At 36.1% G+C, this 14,599-nt stretch overlaps 1 protein-coding gene across 1 annotated transcript; it reads right to left on the bottom strand.

Moving 5' to 3' along the window:
* Positions 1 to 319: 319 nt before the first annotated feature.
* CLUB (TRAPP II complex TRAPPC10/CLUB) lies at positions 320 to 6,838 on the bottom strand. Its single transcript, XM_079070696.1, has 21 exons — positions 6,515 to 6,838; positions 5,929 to 6,158; positions 5,653 to 5,834; positions 5,371 to 5,554; positions 5,206 to 5,296; positions 4,963 to 5,123; positions 4,790 to 4,879; positions 4,539 to 4,700; positions 4,392 to 4,453; positions 4,200 to 4,290; positions 3,968 to 4,110; positions 3,480 to 3,672; positions 2,856 to 3,401; positions 2,577 to 2,789; positions 2,129 to 2,483; positions 1,758 to 1,854; positions 1,593 to 1,677; positions 1,322 to 1,508; positions 976 to 1,241; positions 787 to 877; positions 320 to 668 (listed from the first exon to the last, which is right to left on the bottom strand). Exons 1-21 carry the CDS (start codon positions 6,576 to 6,578, stop codon positions 481 to 483), a joined length of 3,681 nt encoding a protein of 1,226 aa, XP_078926822.1. The 5' UTR covers positions 6,579 to 6,838; the 3' UTR covers positions 320 to 480.
* Positions 6,839 to 14,599: the final 7,761 nt, after the last annotated feature.

Genomic DNA, 14,599 nt, shown 5'->3' with positions numbered 1-14,599 from the left:
ATTGAAGGTTCAAATGTTATATTAGCTTCCTTTAATCCTCCTCTATCCCTAAGTGAAAGGTATAACTCCTTGATTCTTCATATTTGGCATTAAAAAGGAAACTAATGTTTTGTTTAGGTATAACTCCTTGATTCTTCATATTTGGTCCTTGATGATTAATATCTATCGAGTAATGTCCCGATAGGTTCCTAATGATCTTATGACACCTACGAGCTTTGTGTTACTTCATAATTGATTTCAATTCCATGATGTGCAAAGAATGACCTAAAAACAAAAGTATTGATGAATCTTAATGTATGAAAGGAAGTATGTGAGGTAGTGACAGTAAATGAATAAAGTGATTGAAAGTAATCATAGACACACACAAATCCCACATAATAAAGATACAAAATTAGGTTATAACATACATATTATAGTCTTAAAAATCAGTGTATGAAATTTGACTATAACCTACCACCTACAAAAGTCACCATTTGATCTCTAGGCAGGAATGGGAATGGGAATACAGAAGGAGGAGCTGAGAGGTGGAGGGGAAACACAGACCAAGTGGGGCCCGGCTGGGTTGCAACTAATATTACCTTCACCAATGTCCGGTAACTCCAGTTGTGGGGGCCGCACGTACCCAGCAACCAATGGTACGCATAGGATTGAAATCTCTATTCGTGAACCTGTATACATTAAGTTTATTTTTAGACAACATGCTTTGCTTTCAAAATCAAGATATAAAATTATTAATTTATTAAATGTTGATATTGAAAGAGGATTTGGATTATAAAAGGTTAGTACCTTGCTTTGTGGAGAGAGGTGCATGGCCTCGCTTCCTCCCAGCAATCATCCAGTTTTCAGAATTTGCGTTTATTTCATATACTACCTCATCCTGTTCGCAAATCAAATATATGATTTAACTCATTTTTACTTTTTTTTTTTTGAAGTGTTTATCGCCAAAAAAAAAAAGTAAAAATTTTAGAAACTTACATATTGTTCGTCCTCGAGAAATTTCAACCTTTCAACTCGCCATTTCATAGTAAAAAGCTGGCCGACTCTAAGGCCTTCTGGAGGAAGGGGAAGAAAACCAACTGCCAAACAAGGTTCCAACACTGGTCTTTGTAAAACAAGAGCACTCTTAAAAGTCAACTCATCCTCAAACATAGGAGTATGCGATCCAAGATTTCTATCCCCAGATATTTTATATTTTATATTTAATATCGTATCACTATCAGGATTTATGTCTTTCGCTTCATCTGTCAAAAAAAAAAAACAAGAAATTAATTACTTTTTATCTAAAGATGAGTGATAAAATGAGAAATAAAATAATGCTTGCCATTTGTGGCTAGGGATATAGTGAACAAGATTCCGGCTCTTGATGTAGAAGGAACTACAAGTGGAAAGAAGGCGGATGTTGGTCTTCCGTTACATTGACTTTCACCAGCAAGGGTAAAACCGTCTTTTAGGTCCAGCCAAGCATCGTGTATGGTTAAGTTAGCCTTCACTTGTGAGTGGAGTATTACCTGGGAATGTGAGTAAATAATTATTATTATTATTATTTTTATTTTTTTTGCATTTAACCCTGACAAGACTTGAGATCAATATACCTGCAAAAGCAAGGTGCCATCACTGCACTTATCTGCAAGACGTGTGCTGACATGGAATGGGTTGGTGAAGTGAACAGCTATAGTCCTACAAATAATGGCAAAAATGTTAATATTTTCACTACATTTGGGACTGAAAATCAAATTAAATTATTAAAAACTGAAAACCTATCAAATTTTTGATTGCGTGATACTCCAAATTCAAGTTTCAAAGCTACAGTCCTTAATCCATCCACAACACTCGGTCTTCCGGACGAAACTGCCCCTACAAGAAATATCAATGGATTATTAAAAGAGAAACACATTGATAATATTAATAAGATTAAATTACATTTTTAGTCCCTGAGTATAGCTGATTTTTGCAATTTTGGTCCAAAATATATAGTCATTTTACTTGGAACAGGAACCAAAAACGTTACAAAAACCTCAAATAAGGACCAAAACTGTAAGAAAAAGAATCGGGGCCAAAATTGAAAAAACCAGCTATACTCAGGGACCAAAAATGTAATTTATTCTAACTCTAATAATAATAAATGAACCTGCAGATGTTCCTCTTGCAAGTCCTTCATTAATGGCACGAACAGGAACCCATAAAACACTCTCTATATTACTTGCCCAGTCAGGTAACTCTATGCTACCATTCTTCAAGGTTAATTTCGTAATTTCTTTAACAGAATCATTATTGTTCTTTTTATCCTCTAATCCGTATTTCTCCATTTCAATGGGAAATGACTCTTCTATCCTCAATCCAGGACCGGTATCAATATGTAAAGCAGCTCCTTTTAGGGAATAATTTATTGGTTTGACAATTATACCCACCCATTGAGGCTCATTCATTAACAATGCAGATGACACTGCTGCAGCAAGATCAACAAGTGCCCTTGGTTTGAACACCTAAAGTTAATAAACAAATGAAAATTTTGAAATGACCAATCTACCCCTGTAAGTACATCCAACTTTAAGAATAGAACTATCTAGTATTACTACCTTAAGAATTGGTCTAGTTGGCTTCTCATAACTCATAAGATCATCACTTTCAGCGGGACCACCTCTGGAGAATCCATGAGACCTAAAGCGTAAATGACCAATTTGCCCTGTAAGTACACCCAAGACATAGGAACCTGTTTTCTGAGGGGGTAATGAAAGTGTAATTGTGTTTCTCCCAGGGTTTAGTATTGTAGCACCCGAGCTCCTGATTGCCTAAATATTGAAAGAAAAAAAATCAGAATTTACTCTTTTTACTCAAATTAAGAAAAAAGAAAATACCTTAACACCTTCATCAGCATTACTAGTAGCTGTCAAGGTAAGACTGAGTGAGTCAAGAGTGATGTCATCAGGAAAGCCACTCCATAAAGTTACACTCAGATTCCCTGGATCGCCATCACAGAGCTCTAATGGTGGTCCAGAGTTCCCAGAAAAGGTAATTAATGATGAGACATCTAGAGGGACAGGATGGTCCATTTCACCATGTGCAAGACGAACAACTTCTGATTGAAAAGATTCACGTTCTTTTTTCAAAAACAGATTTTTATCAAGAGAGAGTAATCTCACACAAGATGATAAGTAACCAGCTTGATCATTAAGTATTTTTTGACACTCAGCTAAATCAGGAAGCACATCAGCTAACAAATCCTCCCACCCTTCACCAGAATAAAGAGCACACACTTTTTCATATGACTTTTTTGCTAAGTCATATTCACCATGTTTGAAGCAAACAGCAGCAATTTCTCCATCAAGAACAACCCCATGTCTTTTCCACCATGAATGATGATAGTTTTCAGCAGCAGACTTTGAAAGTTCTAGATACTTTTTCTGAAAACACAAATCATGAATGATATGAGAAAAGAAAGTCAAACATCATCCAATGCTGAGGTGGACTTGGACATGCACCTCAAAATCTGCTAATGATGAGAATGATGTCCATAACCCATGATCAGATATTGTCTTTTTGAGAGCATGTTCAGCTGCAACAAAGATTTCTGCAAGTTTCATAGGGCGATCGATTGAGCTTTCAAAGTTTCCTGGTGTAGAATTGGTTCTTGACATGGATGTTGGTTGTAATTTGGGAGATGGAGATAATGAGCTGGAATTATATGATAAGCGGATCAGAGTGCCATTTTTTTACATGTATAACAAAATAAGGTTTTTGATATTTACCATGTTTGGTCCAAAACTCAAAACTGTTTTTCGATTTTAGTCCTTATGAAAAGGTTTCATATCGATTTTCTCCCTGAAACCTTGAAAGAAGGACAAAAATATATACAGAACCTTGAAATACGGAGAAAAATTGGAAAAAGTTTCGATTTTTGACTAAACACGGTAAAAATCAGAAAGCATAGGGACCATTTTTGTAACTATAAAAATACAGTTTTCCATACCCATCAAACATTTCAAACATATTTCCAGCAGAAAGAGAAGCTCTTCGCCTATTAGCTTCTCTCAAAAGAAATGAAGGCTCAAGAGGTAGTGGCTTCCTTTGAATACCAAAATGTTTGACCCTTGGAGTAGCTTGAAGAATCATCTATATAATATAATGTCAATTAAGTCAAATATTAACTTTCTTTATTTATTAATTTATTAATAAACATAATATAAGATATGAATTGATACCTTTTCTTTAGCAAGAACTTCAGATGCTGCATCAGAAGGAACAGAAGGCCAAACTGCTGGTTTAGGCCATGGTAGCATGCTAAGTGAAGCACTGTTTACAAAATTAAATAAATAATTATAAACTTTTTTTATCGTGAATAAATTACAAAGTTAAAAGCAATTTACAGGATAAAAGTTGAGTGGCTAGGCTACCTGTTGACTGGACTTCTTTCTATAGCAGAACCATAACCAAGTAAATATGCAAGTCTCATGAACTAACAAATTCAAGAATAAACTTTCAATAAATTAGACAAAAAAAAGTAGGTTGATATGTTGTTTTATAAGTTATAACCTCTTTACCTTAGCTCTACATAGAGAATATAGTTCCCCACGTACACGATAATATTCTTTTTCTATTTCGGGTCCCACAAGACCATTGCTATAATGAGCAGCAGTTGCATTGACTAAACTCAAGCAAGAAGTTATAATCCAAACTTCGCGTATACAAAAGGGTAAAATACTCTGGACAATAGAAAGAAATGTAATCAGAAAAAAACCAAGTTGTAAATTTAGAAAATATGAATTAATACTCACTGAAGTGAATGTCAGACCTCATGAAGAGCCAATGCTTTTGAGAAGCTAATAACAAATGAATACCCTCTTGATGCAACCTCAAATGGACGATTTAGCTTGAACAATAGCTGCAAATGTATTCCTCTCAGTGAAAGCATATACAAGCAATAAACATGTTACATGTATACATGCAACAAAGCATAAAGATTACCTTTGCTTGACAAGAAAATAGGTATTGTCTAAATTCAAACTCTCTAAAGGAATCATCTTGAACTATTTGTGTCAATGGTTTTTTTCCAGGGTTTAATAATGCAGCTTGATCATCTCCATGCTCCATTCCTCCAAAGTCCCTTTGTTTGCCTGATATGTTAACTAATCACACACAAATAAAGTTAGTAAGTTCACATTTGTTAAAAAAGTTCAAAATACAACAAAAGAAAAGAAAAAAAAACACCTGTTTCCAAGTAGCAAAGCTCTAGTTCATCATATTCACGTAATGAATCTTCATGTAGATGAGCCATCTCAAACATGAATGCCAAACTTTCCTATATTTGCAAATAATAATTTAAAGGGAATCCAAGATCAATAAATTTTCAACAGATATAAAAATCATGGGTACCTTTAAGATGAAGAAGTTACAGAAACTCCAAACTGGTTTGAATCTTTGTTCACTGAGTTTACGGATTTCTTCTTCATAGAATTGTATACGTTTATCAAGAGTGTTTCGAATGCACTCAGTAATTTTAGATTCCAAATCTTCCCAGAAAGTTGTTTCAGGTCCATGCATATCCAATTTACAGCACCTGTTCCAATTACAAATTTACAATGACAGTTTATCTTTGTTCTTTCCCTTTTTTTTTGTATTGAAATCAAGATACATTTATTAAGATAGCAAATTTACCTTTCCCTCTTCTTTGAGCTAAAATCAACTTCAAGTTTGGCATAAACTTTTTTAGCCATCTTGTTTGCTTGATCATTGTGGGGTGGAGCTCTAGACACAAAGACAATAAACCACTCTCTCTCATCATTTTGCACGATTAATTTCAAACGGGGTTTTAGGATTGTCTTGAACTCATCCAGATCCTGTTGATGAGGTGATAACAACTTCATTTGTGTTGTTGAATTTAACAGATTAATAGAAATATTTAACCAAAGTGAAAGATGAAGTATCAGTTACCTCACAAGTCACAAGGACCACAGTTGCATATGGTTCTCTGAATGAAAATAAGAATTGTTCTTGAGGGAACCTACTGCGGAGCCTTGAATCTGTTGTTAGTATGTATTCAGCTGGCAGATTATCCACTAATAAGGGATTACGGGTTTTGTTATTCAATGTAGCTCTTCTTATTGGAAGTCGTTCCTCAAATCCCTTCTTGACTAAGGGCCACAAATCACTCACATCTTCAACTGTGATCAATTAAATAAGAGATTTTGAGATTTCAACATTCAGATATAACTCATAAGTTATGACGATATGGAAAATTTATAGCCAAAAACTGAAATATATGCATGAATTTTCAGTTCGAAAGAACTAGGTCTGAATTTAGAAGAGAAATGTTCGCTTAAATTATGCGATTGAGGAAACTCCAAGTACTAATGGAGGTATTACATTTACATTTCCGCAATGTAAACAAAAACCATCAACAAAATAGTAATAATTTGATCTACATGATTTATATTTCTATCAGTTGAATACAAACGCATGTTTCAAATGTAAATTAGGGCTACAAATAATAAAGGATGGACGGATTAATCAACTATACCAGCAATGACGACGCGTTCACAAGAATTCTTGATCGACAGAAACTGAGCTAGGAAATTCGCCATGTAGGTGATCGATCTGCCGCAATCATACGGAAATCAGTGGATCCAAAGGGCGTATGTCAACTGGGGTGGTTGAAATTGGTCGTAAACAGTCATATTAAAACCCCTTCAGTGTGATTTTAGAGTATAGCGATTTGATCGGCTCTTTTTCCGTCATTGTCGGGATTCATCTGATCTCATGCTTGTTTCTTGCACCTCTGGTGACCTCCGTGTGATCTAAAGCTGATTGGGTGTGTAGTTTGTAATCAACTTCAGTTTTGGCTGTAAATATTAAAATTTTGTACCTATTTAGGCTGTTATTCGATTTTTTGTACATTTTATTTCGATTTCTTTTACATATAAATTCGTACTTTATATTTGAATATTTGATACTTGCGAAAATCTCCATAAATACATTAGTTTCATTAGATGTTTGAGTTTAATAAAGTAATTGATCCATTATGAGCATGTTTGACATATAACGTTTAGGAGCTTCTAGTTGTTAGCGTTTGACAAAATGTTCCGTTTTGAACAAAAATGTTCGTTTGGAACTACAAGTTTTTATTGTTTAGTTTAAACAAAATGTTCTAAATCTAAAAGTTATTGCACGTAGTTTTTAACGAAATGCTACCGGTTACCATCTTTTCGCTACCCACTACCAGCTACCAGCTTTCCGTTTTCCGTTGTCCGCTACCCGCTACCAACTAGTTTTGTCAAACACGTCATATATATAAAAACAAACTCCTTGTAAAAAACATTCATATTCATAATCTATAATATACATGGATGTACAATACATTATAACATAATTTTGAGTAAACTTTATAAATGATCCTTATGCTTTTCAAAAATCTAACATATAGTCTCTAAGTTCAAAAAATCTCATAGATAGTCTATGTGGTTCCAAAACTTTTAACAAACAGTTATTTTCAGCTAGTTTCGTTATAGATCTAATCTATTTCAAAATTTTAAATTACCTTTTTACCCCTTACATATTTATTTTTTATTTTTTCATTATTTTCTTTAAATACATGGCCCACATCTCTCTCTCTCTCTCTCTCTCTCTCTCTCTCTCTCTCTCTCTCTCTCTCTCTCTCTCTCTCTCTCTCTCTCTCTCTCTCTCTAAGAACAAACCATCTTAAAAATTGGATCTTCACTTCTTTAGTTTAATAATTTGTTTACAAAATTAACAAAAATGAAATCAGAACACATGTTCTTCACAAAATAAGAATCTGAAACAAAAAAAAACCCATATCCAAACTCCAACAATCGTGGTTGGTTTTGAAGAATTCTCCATTATTTTTTTCGCTTTGATCTAAATCTGATATGTAATGCTTTATCTCGACATTTCACTGTTCCTGTTTGATTTTTGTTTTTGTAATTACGTTTTTACAAAATTGTAGTGAAATTAGGTTTTCAATAGCTTTCATACTACTTGGCATGGTAGCAAGCATGTCATTAGGAATTCCAACCATAACTTCAATTCCAGACTTACCTAGAGATTTTAGTGCACCATAATCTGATGGGTTTTGATACAATATATAAATGTGTTTTTCATAAAAATTGCAACGAAAGTCTTACAAAAATAACAAGTTTATTTTTAAGTTTATAACAAAACGAAACCATCTAGGATCCATTTATAAAGGTTAGAATTATATTAAAACAACCAAAGAATGTTTTAAAATGATAAATTCATTAAAGGAAAGGGAAAGAAAATTTTGACATAAAGAAAGGGAAGTGAAGGAAAATATTCATTATTCCGTGTTCCCGAGTTCAAAGGAAATGAAAGGAAAATTTTAAGTTTTGTGTTCCCGAGTTAGGAGGAAAAAGAAAATAAAACTTAAAATTTTTCTTCCCGTCACTTTCTTCCCAAATCCGCCCAATTTGGGAGGAAAATTTGTTCTGGTAAAGTTCTTATCTAAAGAATTGAGAAGCATCGAGTCAGTGATGAAAGTTAGATTATTTGAGGTGGTGGATCGAGGAAATAGATTTACGCCTTGTTCCCGAGTTCTACTTAAGGAGAGAAATGGGAGGATACGGAGGGAAATTGAGGGGTGTCGAAGGAAAACCGTGTTCCCGAGTTTCATTAATGGAAGGGGAGGGGAAGGATTTTGGAGCCATATTTTCCTTCCAAATTTTCCTCCCAAATTGGGCGGATTTGGGAAGAAAGAGAGGGGAAGGAAAATTTTCAGTTTTATTTTCTTTTTCCTCCTAACTCGGAAACACAAAACTTAAAATTTTCCTTTTATTTCCTTCGAACTCGGGAACACGGAATAATGAATATTTTCCTTAACTTTCCTTTCTTTCTGTCAAAATTTTCCTTCCCTTTCCTACAGTTTCAAAGCAAAGGGCCAAAATATCAATCTCTAAAGGTTTTGTGGTCAAAACGAAGAGGAAAGAAAAATATATTATTCCTAAGAGTTTTATGATGGTTCACTTGAGATTAAAAAAAATAGAGATCTTGAAATTTAACATCAGCCACATATTTCTTATTTTCCGCTCTAACGTTCCAGCATACCGGCAGCAGCGGGGTATGCCTAATCACAAATGATTATATAGCATAGAAGTATAATCATATATGATTATACATGTTTATAAGTATATGTCTAATCATAAATGATTACACATATATGTTTGTTCACAGATTGAGTAATCATATATGATTATGGCGGTTAGTGGCAAAAGAGATGGTGATGGCAGAGGTGGAGGTGGTATAAGTGACGAAGGTGGCAGTGGTGAGGTTGGTTGGTGGCAGAGGTGGTGGTAGTGGTGGTGGCGATGCGGTTGTGGTGTTTGGGATGATAGTGTAACGCTCGTAGATCCGGGCTAGTCAATTTAGAGCTAATAGGGGTCGAAAACGACTTTTCGACAAAAGATTATTTAGAATAAATAATCTTAACCGAGTTGTAGAATATGTCTCAAGGGTTCCGTACATATAAAGAACGCCGAAATCGGAGTTATAACGAAGAAGTTATGGCGCGTCGAAGTTTTTCGGCAAAACCGGCACGACACCGGGAGTCGTAAATAGTGAATTTACGATAGAGGACTTTTTAGCCTTAGTGATCTAAACAAAAGTTGTAGTATACATTAAACCGAGAACATACAAAAAAAAAAAGAACGCCCAAATCTGACTTCGTATGAGGAAATTATGAATTTTCTGAGATTTAGCATAGTAGTGCACGGCCCGAAACTCGAATTTTAAGTCGAGCGGTTTTTGGACTACGCAACCTAAATAAGAGTTGAAGATCTCATTAATAGGAACTCAACGATAAAAAGACAGACGAAAACGAAGTCCGTATGAAGGAGTTACGAATTCTTCGCGGTCATTTAACAGTCTAATCTCCTCCTACTGTTAAATTTAAGATCGGTCGAGAATTAGCCAACGGAGTCTAAATGAAAGTTGTAGATCTTGTTTTTCCCTACGCGTGGTTATAAAGAATGTCGAAAATGGAGCTCGTATGCCAGAGTTATGATTTTTCTAAGTCGGGAGGCTGCTGTGCGAAATCGGGTGACGTGGCGAAATCCTGGCCGTTGCTTCCTCCCCAAGGCTAGCCAACAGAGGGTGACATGTGGCATGGACTCGACGAGTAGGTCCTCCTACTCGACGAGTTGGGCTGTTTCCCAGCCTATAAATAAGGGTGTCGGGTGAAACCTTCTCCTCACACCTCCCACTTCTACTCTCTCTCTCTAGAAACTCTCTCTAAGCCTCCCTAACCCCCCAAAGCATAGGGTAACTCCCTAGCACGACGCGGAAGCCCCAGAGCGCCTGATGGCTCCAAAAAGAAGAGCCTTCGACTCAGAAACTCTGCTTTGCGGAGCCCAGTTTTGAGAAAAACCCGTTGTAAGTGAGCTACGCCTACCCTATCTTTAGTATAACTTATGTTTCAATATAGTAACATTATTAGGACCTTAAAATAACTATTTGGGCTATTATTATGAGTTATATAAGAGTGCTTCTTAACGCTTATATAATAGTAATAATGGCTAGACTATTAATTAGTCTCGGTAAATATTAGACTAAACCCTAGTGGTAATGATACTAGGTTTTGTCAAAGGAAATTGTTTTAAAAGTAACGAAGTGCTGTCCAAGTGCAGAGTCACCACCTTAACAAGTGAGTGCATAGTTACTTTCATCTTACTCATAGATATGAAGTATTTAATATAAATTACATGTTATGTGTGCATATTGTCTGTATACTTGCCGTCTATGCTGGGTGAAAGATTTTTATACATGTTTTAAATGATTTAAACTGTATATGTATTTTATATCTACAAAATGTGTTGGGTAAAACATGGGTAGATGAAATAGTTGATGTGTGACAAAAACAAAATGAGGAGAGGTGATATAGACCATGAGATAAGGGTGAGAGGTGAACCATGAGGGAAGCATTTTACCCAGGTGTTGGCCTCGTCATCTAGCAGAGTATGGATGACAACCACGGACTACTCTAGACAGTCCAGTGGAACACTAGCAGGCTCGCAACCTGTAGGTGTTATTTGAACTGTGTATTCACGAGCTGTACTCTAAAAACCCATTGACATGTATTGCGAGTGGATTCTTGGAAACGATACTGTCGATAAACGAGATAAAAACCCATTGACATGTATTGCGAGTGGATTCTCGGAAACGATACTGTCAATAAACGAGATAACCCTGGCAGATGCGCCTAAAGGACTCTACCGACAGAAGCGCCTAATAGAGAACCTCGTAACCCCGATAGATGCGCCTAAGGGACAATACCGGCAGATGCGCCTCATAAGAAATGTCACAAATCTGATAGCTGCGCCTAAGTGATAATATTAGTAGCTGTGCTTGACAGATGCATCATTAGCAACGATGGATTTCATGCCTATTCCTTAGGATAATCCTTAGGAATGAATGAACGAGAAATAGCCGATTCTTAGGGTAGATCCTTAATAGTAAATAAGATAATGGGGATGGGTAATTGGGTTGATTGATTGTTTGATGATTAAACATAATAATTATATTATTGTGGGTTGAAAACCCTATGTACTCACCAGGTTACCCAACCTGACCCACTCAGTTTATTTATATCACATGTGTTGATATGAAGTCACATTACACTGAGAGATTAAGGAGATATAAATCACTAGTGATAATGAATGTAAGTTATGTTTATGCTTATGCTTCTGTATTGACAATGACATCCCAAATGTTTTAAAAGGAATAAAAATACTTTTCTTTGGAAATGCCTTGATAACGTATTTATCATGTTTTACTGGGAACAAATTTCGCAACATTTTTATTAAAAGAGGTACTCTGATTTTTATAAAGCATAAACAAAATCGGTCTTTTCTGGCCGTGAAAATGGGGATGTCACAGTTGGTATCAGAGCATTAGTTTAAGCGAACAAGGATTTATTTCTAGACTTAAACTTAGAATGCTAAGCGATGATCGTGAGAAGAGTGTCTAATATATTTTAGGTAGTACACCTGAATAGACACAAGCACTAGCTTAATTAGGGAAGTTGCCTAAAATGCTTTTATGTGCTAAATGATTTAAGATATGCATTATATGATCGGATCTATGGTCTGTTGCCGACCGGATCTGGAAATTTTATGTGTTCAGACTTCTAAACGTTTAATTACGATATTAGAACTGACATGTAACTTTTCGGAGTAATAAGGTGGAATACGCGTCTAAATCTTCTCTATCTATATTCTCGTCTCGATACACTGAAAGCAGGCTTCCGTGAGCATAACGTCTTGGTGAAGACTCGTAGCGAATTGAATAAATGGAGGAAATGAGAAGGTTTACGATATTGAGTGGTACCTATCGGAAGATATCGTAAGAGTGATATCTTGCCTTTAGAACGCGTCTAAGAAATAATACGTCTAGTACGGGAGAAGTACACTTTCGATTAGCAGAAATAAAGATTTTTGTTATAATCCATGAAGTTATCCCATCGTCTGACATTTCCATCACCAACCGAGTTGAAGCAGAATTGATGATTGAAGATACACATGGAAGAAGTCCTAGTAGAATCTAGGGAAAATTATATGATTGTTTGGACACATTTGTATGTGTTAAAATTGTTTTTGTGATAATGACTTGGAGAACTTCGAGACAATACTTGGGACGAGTATGAGTAGGTGTGAATGGTAGTAGAGGCCTATACTACCGGAATCACAGGACTCGCACTTGGATCAGGGAAAGTCACAAGGTTACCAAGAAGCTAGTAATTGATACTGTTTTATTCAAGTATGTTGTTACCATCGTTTCAGTAATGACTAAGAAGATTGTTGTTATTCCGACCCTAGTGGTCATATCGAATTGAGTCCGACTACGAGGAATATGTTACGTGGTTCGGAGAACCAAGTTTGATGTAACATCTGACTTAAGCCGGAAGATTGAAATAAAAGATAAATCAAAGCGATCGGTAGAGGTATCGCGATAGTTGCTTGTATCTAGAAATGCTACCATTTAAGATATGATTAGAACATGAAGGAAGGTATAGTCTGTTATGGAATTTGACTCTAAAAGAATTGAGTCCAAGCAGTGCATCATACGATGAGAGGTCATTAGAACATGACCCATCGGTCTATTATGATAATCGAAGGAAGGAACTTATCTCAAGTTTGTTAAAGAAGGAGTCTCCAATAAATATCGAGATCGTGACATGAAGGTCATAATTTGGAGTCTAACGTGAGATAGGGAGCAAGTGCAAGATCGAGCACCGCCTGCAGTCAAGGAGTCCAAGAGTTAGATACTCATTCGAAGAAACAAGGAAGTTACGATTATTACCTAAGATGAAAAGATAACGTATGGAGTCATTATACTGCCCTGTTTCTATGATGATTCCGGGACGTAATCATCCTAAGGGGGAGATAATTGTAACGCCCGTAGATCCGGGCTAGTCAATTTAGAGCTAATAGAGGTCGAAAACGACTTTTCGACAAAAGATTATTTTAAAATAAATAATCTTAACCGAGTTGTAGAATATGTCTCAAGGGTTCCGTACATATAAAGAACGTCGAAATCCGAGTTATAACGACGAAGTTATGGCCCGTCGAAGTTTTTCGGCAAAACCGGCACGGCACTGGGAGACGTAAATAGTAAATTTACGATAGAGGAATTTTTAGCCTTAGTGATCTAAACAAAAGTTGTATTATACGTTGAACCGAGAGCATACAAAAAAAGAACGCCCAAATCTGACTTCGTATGAGGAAGTTATGAATTTTTTGAGATTTGGCATAGCAGTGAACGACCCGAAACTCGAATTTTAGTTCGAGCAGTTTTTGGCCTACGCAACATAAATGAGAGTTGAAGATCTCATTAATAGGAACTCAACGATAAAAAGACAGACGAAAACGGAGTCCGTATGAAGGAGTTACAAATTCTTCGCGGTCATTTAACAGTCTAATCTCCTCCTACTGTTAAATTTAAGATCGGTCGAGAATTAGCTGACGGAGTCTAAATGAAAGTTGTAGATCTTTTTTTTACCTACGCGTGGATATAAAGAACGTCGAAAACGGAGCTCGTATGCCAGAGTTATGATTTTTCTAAGTCGGGAGGCTGCTGTGTGAAATCGGGTGACGTGGTGAAATCCTGACCATTGCTTCCTCCCCAAGGCTAGCCACCAGAGGGTGACATGTGGCATGGACTCGACGAGTTGGGATGTTTCCCAGCCTATAAATAAAGGTGTTGGGTGAAACCTTCTCCTCACACCTCCCACTTCTACTTTCTCTCTCTTGAAACTCTCTCTAAGCCTCTCTAACCCCCCCAAAGCCTAGGGTAACTCCTTAGCACGAGGCGGAGGCCTCGGAACGCCTGACGGCTCCGAAAAGAAGAGCCTTCGGCTCAGAAACTCTGCTTCGGCGGAGACCGGTTTTGAGAAAACCCGTTGTAAGTGAGCTACGCCTACCCTATCTTTAGTATAACTTAGGTTTCAATATAGTAACATTATTTGGACCTTAAAATAATTATTTGGGCTATTATTATGAGTTATATAAGATTATTTCTTAACGCTTATATAATAGTAATAATAGATAGACTATTAATTAGTCTCGGTAAATATTAGACT

This window comes from Lactuca virosa, chromosome 9 (assembly GCF_052849685.1).
Source record: "Lactuca virosa cultivar CGN04683 chromosome 9, Lactuca_virosa_CGN04683_v6, whole genome shotgun sequence".
In the NCBI taxonomy this organism is placed as follows: Eukaryota; Viridiplantae; Streptophyta; class Magnoliopsida; order Asterales; family Asteraceae; genus Lactuca; species Lactuca virosa.
This window is presented reverse-complemented; position numbering and strand designations above follow the sequence as displayed.

Excerpts from the sequence above, each read along its gene's own strand:
- CLUB (XM_079070696.1), bottom strand. The coding sequence starts at position 6,578 with ATGGCGAATTTCCTAGCTCAGTTTCTGTCGATCAAGAATTCTTGTGAA. Across the intron at positions 4,701-4,789 it reads AAGCATTGGCTCTTCATGAG|AGTATTTTACCCTTTTGTAT; the intron begins GTCTGACATTCA and ends TCTATTGTCCAG. Across the intron at positions 4,454-4,538 it reads ATTCTCTATGTAGAGCTAAG|TTCATGAGACTTGCATATTT; the intron begins GTAAAGAGGTTA and ends TGAATTTGTTAG.